The 9,104-nt window shown below is 43.6% G+C and overlaps 1 protein-coding gene across 1 annotated transcript; it reads left to right on the forward strand.

Annotated features, from left to right (window-relative positions):
- The first annotated feature begins 1,355 nt into the window (after nt 1–1,355).
- On the forward strand, nt 1,356–8,885 carry fam210aa (family with sequence similarity 210 member Aa). Its single transcript, XM_036129038.1, has 4 exons — nt 1,356–1,494; nt 5,823–6,287; nt 6,446–6,557; nt 7,211–8,885. The coding sequence occupies exons 2-4, from the start codon at nt 5,866–5,868 to the stop codon at nt 7,490–7,492; spliced, it is 816 nt and encodes a 271-aa protein (XP_035984931.1). The 5' UTR covers nt 1,356–1,494; nt 5,823–5,865; the 3' UTR covers nt 7,493–8,885.
- The last annotated feature ends 219 nt before the right edge of the window (nt 8,886–9,104 follow it).

The following is a 9,104-nucleotide window of genomic DNA, read 5'->3' on the forward strand; positions in this document are numbered from 1 at the left end:
CCTCTTAAGTTACCAATTTAAATCTAATTATTTTTAGTGGAATAATTACATTAAAAATCAAGTCTAAAAGGGTTATAGACTTTTCTATATTGGCAAATCATAGTGTTTTATTTAAATCTTTGAGTTGCTTTGGGAATGGGTTGAACACATGCCAATTCTTCTAAATTGGTTAAGCTAATTTGACATCATTTCAAATTCTTTAAAATGCATTTGATTATCTAAATAAAGGAAAACAAATCATATAATTTTATCTGAATATGCTGTTTCAATATTCAGATAACATTATCAATAATTGTGCAATACTTTTTTAAATGTATCCCTTTCTGATAATTACATTCTGTTGCTTTAGAACTCAACGATAGATTACCTTGTTTTTCTTTACTAATCTAGTGTATAACTGTAGGACAAAAAAGGAATGTATTATCTCTTAATTTACTGTCTTATTTTAAGTCACAAGCTTCAGTGTATTGTTGCCTGCAAGTAAACGTCTCAAACAATAGGAACTGATTAATATTCTGAAAGAAAAAAAAAGTTTCTTTCTTAATGGACAGTTTGACAGTTAGGACTTGCCGCCATCTGCTGGACATTTTTGTATATGACATCAGTATCACACACCTTCACACAGAATATAATGCCCTTTATTGTGGTTATATAGTGCATTACGAGATTTGAGAGATTCAGTGCAGACACAAAGTATCCTGAAGCTAATAAAAAATAGTGGATATTGGCACCCACGTGGTTAGAAAAATTAATGGGCACCATAGACATTATATACGTAAACAATGTCTATGCTGGGCATGTCATGTCTATAAGTATTATAATTGAAAATACTAGGTTTTTGTATCTGTAGGTGCTTTCGGAGACAGGTAGATTTTATCATACGTACCATTTAGAACAGAACTGTGAAGTCTGCATATTAACTTCGTGGCCCACACTAGGCGCATTCCTTAGTGGTCTACCGGCGCACATTCGGGGAGAAGTGATGGTGAGGTGGTGTGGGAGGTGCTTTCCAGGCTGGTTGAATGAGTCATTCCATGACCCGAGAGAGCAGGCGGGGGGTGTCTAACGACGTAAATGGGCAAAAACAAAATATAAACTAGAGGACATTACCTGCACTCTGGCACACAATAAAGCTTTTTTTTTATACCTGCACTGACAACCCAGACGCCCATCTCGCCGGTGAGTCTCAACCTTTCCCGGCAGGTAAGAAATGGGGCGGACCCACTATTACAGTCGGCGGTAAACAAGCTGTCAAAAATGACCATCTAATGCAGAGGATGCTGGGAGTGGTAGTTTTTAATCTCATCTGAGCCTCTGGCGTTCAGCGCGATGTAAACTACATTTCCCTTGCCTCCCTGCGCGGTTGGGGGGTGGGGACACTCGAGGACACGCTGCTCTCCTTGGAGTCCATAATCAATGTGGTTCTGGAACATTTGACAGCCTGTCGCATGGCCCTGAAGATCCTGTCGTGTTTCACCTGGACTCCAACAACGTGTAGGTTCCGTATTGTCTTTCACGAGCTGCAGTCAGTCTCTGGCTCAGCCAATCACAGCTTAGTTTACTGACAGCTAGCCTTAGCAGCGCCGCTAGCTGAAAGCTAGCCAGCTAACCTCAGTAGCCGAGTTGGCAGCAGCTCCCACTGTGGCCTTTGATAACCTCCGTGTCTGGGGGATTGTAGCAGGGCTTTTCAGTCTTGCTTTAATGATTAAAAGCTCCGCGCCCTTTAACCTGCTGGGAAGCTGCTGTTAACTGGGGGAACTCAAAGCTCAGTGGTTGTCCTCCACCTGCCCAATGTCAGCTAGCTTAGCATGACTCTGAGCAACAAGCTTCACTGTGGCTTCTAACTTCCGGTCATATCTTAGAAAAGAAAATCCAGCAGATGTAATCGCGTTTCCAATGACTTTATTTCAAAGGACGCGTTAATGACTACCGGCCTTCCTGTTGTTTGTCTGCCAGGTTAGCTGCTAAAAGTTGTCGCTAATTAGTAAACTTGCTTTTTAAATGCTTGGATGAGCCAATCCGGACGAAGCTCCAGCTGGCAGACAGACAGGTGGTCTGAGCACTGTGTCACACTGGGGAGCTGACGCTCCACACGACGCGTGCATGGCTTCTGCGGCTGATTAAGCAGCCACGTGGCCATTCTTTTCTACTTTCAATTCAATTCAATTTTATTTATATAGCGCCAAATCATGAAACATGTCATCTCAAGGCACTTTACAAAGTCAAGTTCAATCATATTATACAGATTGGGTCAGATTATACAGATTGGTCAAAAATGTCCTATATAAGGAAACCAGTTGATTGCATCAAAGTCCCGACAAGCAGCATTCACTCCTGGGGAACCGTAGAGCCACAGGAAGAGTCATCTGCATTGTACATGGCTTTGCTGCAATCCCTCATACTGAGCAAGCATGAAGCGACAGTGGGAAGAAAAACCACCCATTAACGGGAAGGAAAACCTCCGGCAGAACCGGGCTCAGTATGAACGGTCATCTGCCTCGACCGACTGGGGTTACAGAAGACAGAACAGAGACACAACAAGAGAGACAAAAAAGCACAGAAGCACACATTGATCTAGTAATCTGTTCTACATTAGATGGTAGTAGCGGGTGAGCCGTCTTCTCTGGATGATGTCACAGTTAACAGAACGCCAGACCAGGTGTACCTACTATGAAGAAAAAGAGAGAGAGCAAAAAGTTAAAAGCTGAAATGACGACAGTCATTTCAATGTAATACAATGCAAAACTTTAGACTGTAGTCCTCTCATTTAACTTTAACTCTAGGCTATTTTTGCAATGATCCTGACCATTGCAGGTCCTCACCTTAGGGTGAGACGCTGGGGCACCCTTGGTTGTGAATATTTTCTCTCACTGTAGAATGTTGTGTTTTTAGATGTTTGATGGACAGCAACAATTGCTCCTCTAAGGTCATGGTGGATGTCTTTCCCTACAACCACAAGCACCAAACCAACAAGCTGCTGGCATCTCTGCTTTGATAGCTGTTGTCTCACTTTCAGATGATCCAATAATCAACTGCCTTGGATTAGAAGCACCTGGCTGCTACTTTCCCTCTTAAGCTTGCTTTATGCTTGACACAAAAGGATAAAGGGATTTGGTCAACATTGCATCTAGTTAATGAGTTTGACCAACTTTGACCATACATGTTTTTTTTTTTTGTTTTTTTTGCTCCAAATACAACTTACAAACTCCCTTGGGAACTTTTAAACCCATTTTAATGCTATTCCTAAAGCCATGTTATTCTGGGCTGCAGGTCTGATGGCTCATTCAGCCATATTTTCCTTTTGTTTTGTTTTTTACCACAATGCTTGATTTGAAACTGCTCTTCAAGGACTCTAAACTAATAAGATCATTAGACACACACTGGATAATATCTAATATCCCACGACTCCATGTAGAAATCCCATAAATCGATTCTACCAACTACAGTCAATTCATAAACTGTGCATCAGGTACCTTAAGTATCCAATGGCGCCGAAGACCAAAGAGATTCACTTTAAAATGGAATTTATCCATCCAGTAACTTTGTTCAAAAAGTGTTTTTTGTGACGCAGTTGAAACAACTGATCGTTTATTTTTCCATTGTATATCTGTTGAGGCACTCTGGACAGATATTTTTCACTGGTTATTTCCTAAAATTCCATTTCTAAATGTTTTCTGACAAAGACGTCATTGATGGTCTGATTTTGGACAGCCATAAAAATGACTGCCTTGTAAACAACATCATCATTCTGGTGAAGTTCTTCATCCACAAAGCTAAATACCTTGAAGTCCAACCTAAGTTATGTGTTTCACAATACTCTGTTATACTTCTAGGCCCTTAGCAGAATGCATAATAAAAAGGCCCTACATCTCCTTTCTTTAATAGACAAATATGACTTACAGTCTAAACCCTAACCCTTTTATTTTACCCTTTTTTTTCTTCTACCTTTTTGTTAGTATCGTTTTTTTGTTAAAGCTTACCTGTTTATCGATTATCGATTCAGCCCATAAAGATCAGCATGATCAACAAATGAACAATTCCTGTGCAGAAATCACTGTCACTCTAGGACGAAGGTAAGAGGCTTAAATGTTAGAGACAACTGTTTTCTTCTTCTGCAGGTCTGCAATTATTGGCTACATAACAATTAAAGGATCAGACGCATCCTTTAGGTGTCAGTAATGTGTTTAAAGTGGCTTTGTATCCACATGAAAGGACGAGAGCTGCAGCAGTGAGATAATCAAATTTTATAACTTGTCTTAGAATTTATAGAATCGTACATTTTTACCAGAAACTTTCAGGAATGCATTAAGTACTGGTCAAACCATTTAATACATAGACTTGTTTGTTTGTTACACTTCATGTTCAACAAGGACTGATGTCCAGCTCAACAGGCCCTTTACTTGAATAAGAATATTCAATTAATAAAGAGTTACATTTTGTTTAAACTAGTCGAAAAATCGTACAGCCCTAATTATTTTTATTATTATTATTATTATTATTATTATTTATTATTATTATTATTATCCCGATGGCTTCTTTAGGGCCCTTTGCTCTGAGAGGAAGCACTTCTGCTGATGTGCTCCCATTTCCTGAAAGGTGCTGTCCAGGGTGCTGCACCCTTCACTCTGCCGTGCCTTGCTCACTGGCTCTGCTGCAGCCCTCTGGCACTGCACCACCGGCGGCCCCCTTCCCCACCTCCTGGATGAGGGGATCAGGGTGGCCGGCTTTAGAAAAAGCTAAAAATAGATAAATGTATTAACACACCATTGAAAGCATCAACATGAGCGACGCGGCATAGCGCAGCTCCTCTGTTAGGTCACCGCCTCACTCCATTTATAAACAATTACAAATTTAACCAAAGAACCAGTCAAAATAAAAAGCAAATAATGTAACCATGAAAACGTGAAGATAGCGCTGCGGGAAACCCTGAGCTACACATCCACACACAGCAGCAGTTAGCGCTCCATTAAAGACCGTTAATAGCTCTGCTGCTTTCTTCTTACCGTACTTTGTCCTGCTATGATGGTAATAATACTGTCGGCTCCCGTTGCTCAACAGCCTTCTAATAATAATCAGACTCTACGGCAGGATGATAATTCACTACCTTATATATCGATTGATAGTCGTGTGGTTTTATAGAAAAAAAGACCAATAACAAGTTTAATAGAACAGTCATTACATCCTCCCAGCCAATCACAAACGCAGACTCAGGAACGCTGTCACCAAGCTCCGCCCCCTTCAGAGCTCAGAGAGCGCATGCTTTTCTTTTTTTTTTAAAACTTAGTTTTCATAAAAAGTTGGTAGAATAAAGGGTTGTTTGAATTCAGTATTCTTTATTTAAAAATAGGTTGCTAAGCAACAGCATAAAATGGCCAGGCCTTAAAATATGTTTAGAATGTTTTGATAATAATCAGTTTGATTTCTATTTGATCAATCTGCTTTTTTCTGTATTATCCAGCCCTAAGAGATGCCGGCTGGGATCCGCGTTTTTTTTCTTCTCTAGCTTTTGTTTATATTTTGTACGAAGCTTTATTGAACACGTCTAGAAACAATTACATAGACCATTACTTCCTCAAACTGCGCGCTGCTGTGTGCCGTCTCCTTCTGTTGTCTGCACACGTGGATCGCTTTGTGGTCTTGAACCGCTCAGACGTCTGATGGCATCCACATTTTATGGTGGTGTGAACGGCCACCTCAGAATAATCCCATTTCAGCAGAAAATCAGAATTGAGCATGAAGACCTGAATTGTGATTTATCCAGGGGGGCAATGACTCCTGCAGCTGTATGTATAGATGACGGTTTTGCTTTGCCTTCCCTGCAGACTGTGGTTGAGCAGCGGGACGGAGGAGGAGAGGAGATAGAGGATGATGATGCAGAGCGCCCTTACTCGCGGGACTCTCTGGCGGGTGGTGGCCGTGCGCTCGCTCGCAGCGGGTGCTGCCGTCCCCGAGCACCCGGCGGCGTCCAGGTTCTGCGTGCTCCGCTTGTCGCTGCCGCAGCCCGGCAGCCAGAGATGGGTCTCAGCGACGGCGTCCGGCAGAGCCGCACATCAGCCGAAGCACCAGCCCCCGGAGGAGGAAGGAGCACAACCCGCGCCTCCGTCACAGGACGCCTGGAAGGGGCAGGCTGAGGCGGAGGCTGCAGAGGTAGACCCGCTGCAGGACAAGTCCATCAGCCTTTTCACCAGGTTTAAGAGGACCTTTAAACAGTACGGGAAGGTGATGATCCCCGTTCACCTGGCAACGTCCACCGTCTGGTTTGGCTCCTTCTATTATGCTGCTATGAAGTGAGTACCGGTTCCTCTTAGAGGCTCTAAGTTTATCTGCCTACTGTTAAACAGCTGCTGTTAGAAACCAGACACTTCTTTTCACTGAATAGAACGCCTTATATTTAGCCATTTTCTACACGTTTTTAAGTCTTTTGCTTGAATTGTGTCTCCCACAGTGGAGTGAATGTGGTGCCGTTCCTGGAGATGATCGGTTTGCCAGAAATCCTAGTTGGGCCTTTGAGAAATTCCTCGAGTGGCTATGCTCTGACCGCCTACGCCATGTACAAGGTAGTGTAAACCCGCCGGGCAGGGGGCTGAGGGCCACACTAGACCTCAGACCGTCCCAGCACTCAAATGGCTGTGGACTAACTCTGAAGCTTTACTGCAGGGTAAATAATAAAGCTGCTGCAGACTGGTCCTCATTTCTGCACAGGAGGCTGGAAGTAGCTTCACCCACCGGCTCAATAATCCCTGTTTAGTCAAAGCGAGCCAAAAACAGATGCTGGTGACATTTTCCAGCTGATCTCAGGGCTTAGCAGTCAGCAGCAGGACCGTAACCGTAGAACTGTAAATGGCCTTTCTTAGATTGATTGGTCCACCTCTCCCAACAGGCTGCTGACATCCCTGAATATGTCTCCTCTAACGCCAGGCTTTCATTACACTATGTTTAAACATTAAGTAATCTACTGAATCTAAGAAATGTATGGTAACATATTAAAAACATTTAGTGGGATTGTGGTAAATGTGCTATTTAAAGCATTGTTTTGGCTGACAGCTTAATCTTTTTAAGTAAAGTCAGTCAAAATGTGATGCAGCATGACACAGCCGTGCTGTCTGGACCGGTGGCCTCAGGCTGAGATCCAGTTAAAGACTGGTGTCGGTTCTGGTACCAGATGAGCCCAGCCCACCTGCCTCTGAGCCCTCCTTTGTCTCCCCCACAGATTACGATGCCAGCTAGATACGCCGTGACTCTGGGTGGAACCTCGCTGTCCGTCCAGTACCTCCGCAAACACGGCTACATGTCCACGCCGCCGCCGGTCAAGGACTACTTCCAGGACAGAATGGAAGAGACGAAGGAGCGATTCTCAGAGAAGATGGAGGAAACGAAAGGACTAATCTCCGGGAAAATGGGAGAGACTAAAGACAAGCTGTCCGAGAAGCTGCAGGAAACCAAAGACCGGGTGTCGGAGGGGAAAGCGTTTTTTCGAAAGAAAGGCGATTAGCAGCCTCCACGTGCGCGTGGTGCCTGCTGGGAACTGTCCTCTTTGGATTCCATTTGGTCCAGGAGACGAGTGGGGGCGGCCACCACTTCCTCCTTCGCCTGCCTGGAGGTGTGAGACATTGCACTATCCCTGTCTTGACACGCGTCAGTTATCACCTGGTGTCTATTTGTGTGTCAAATCGCTCCCTAATTGTCTGAACCCTCCCACAATGCACTGCAAATGTAGAGCAGACGGCAGCTTAGCCGCCCGCTGGCAGCGCTACTTCCCGGCTCTGCCGTCTCAGGCAGGATTTGCACAGCCTGAACCAGGGCTGAGCCGCCGCTGGGCCGCACAGCAGCCGTCAGTCGTAGCTGAGCGCCCAGGAACCTGGGCTTTAGACGGCACCAGGTGAGCACGCTCTACGAGGCGGGGCGGGGCGGGGCGGGGCGGGGCTGATCCTTCTGGCTGAACAGGAGAATAAACTTGAAGCTCATCGTTAACCTTTTCTTAGTTTGGTAAAGGCTGGAGATTTCACCTTGTGTCTTTTAAATTAGCCAGAAATTGTGTTTTCTAATGAATTTTTCTCTGCTAGCCAAATCTAATATATCACATTGTTTGTGGTTTCTGCACTAGGTGAGGTGTTGACTGAAAGCTGAGTCAGAAAGGATTAAATCAGGCCATGACCTAAAAGCTCGTCCCACCTGGACAGTCCTGGTCAGACTTACAGGCTGCCATTAAATCACAGAACCCATCTGCAGATCAAAGGCTTTAGGTTCTTACGTAATTACAGACTACAAATTGGAGGAAAATGTATAAGGAATAGTTATTTGCACTTTTGTACAATCACAAAACCTAAGAACTTCAAGCTGGTTGCAGTGAAGTGGTGCAAGAATGAGACATCGTTGAAAGCAGAATGCTACAGCGGGGGGGGCACTTCCAATACGGTCCGAATTTGGCCAAGCACACAGCTGACCCAGAAATAAAAATGTAAAAAAATGGCGACAAATTAAAATCAGCACATTAACCACATCTTTGACTTCAAGGTACAAAGGATCACATCATCCTACATGTTTGAGAAAGATTGACTCATATTTTGTTCTTTATGTCGAAAACAGAGTAAAAGCCTAAAAACTAGAAAAGCCTCGACCCAAAAACTCTGGAAAATTCTTTCTTTTGATAATGCAAATCTATTTACATTTACAGGTCCCATTTCTACAAAGATATGACTGTTTTATTAACTTATCGCGTGTAATTTACCAATAATGATTATGCAAATTATTTTTGTAAAATAAAATGTGATTGTAAATTTCAATGAACTTCCTGATTTCAGCCCATGTGGCAACAATATCTAGCTGCTGCTGCTGCTGTGCCAAGTGTCTGACCAGGACTGGGAACATGCAGTGGGGGTGGGGGGGCGGGGCTTTCACAAGGCCACACAGGGCTGTTTCACTTAGCAAACACACTAGTGTCCTTGACAGAAATTCAAACTGATGTTTGGTTGAAATCTCACTGAATAAAAGTGATATGAAATCATCCCGTCTGTGTGTTACTTTAAGAAACGGAGTCAACGTGGCAAAGAAAAGGGAAAACTTTGACTGTACTTTGCATTTTACTAGCATTACAACCCAGAACT

This window comes from Fundulus heteroclitus, chromosome 3, assembly GCF_011125445.2.
Source record: "Fundulus heteroclitus isolate FHET01 chromosome 3, MU-UCD_Fhet_4.1, whole genome shotgun sequence".
Lineage (NCBI taxonomy): Eukaryota > Metazoa > Chordata > Actinopteri > Cyprinodontiformes > Fundulidae > Fundulus > Fundulus heteroclitus.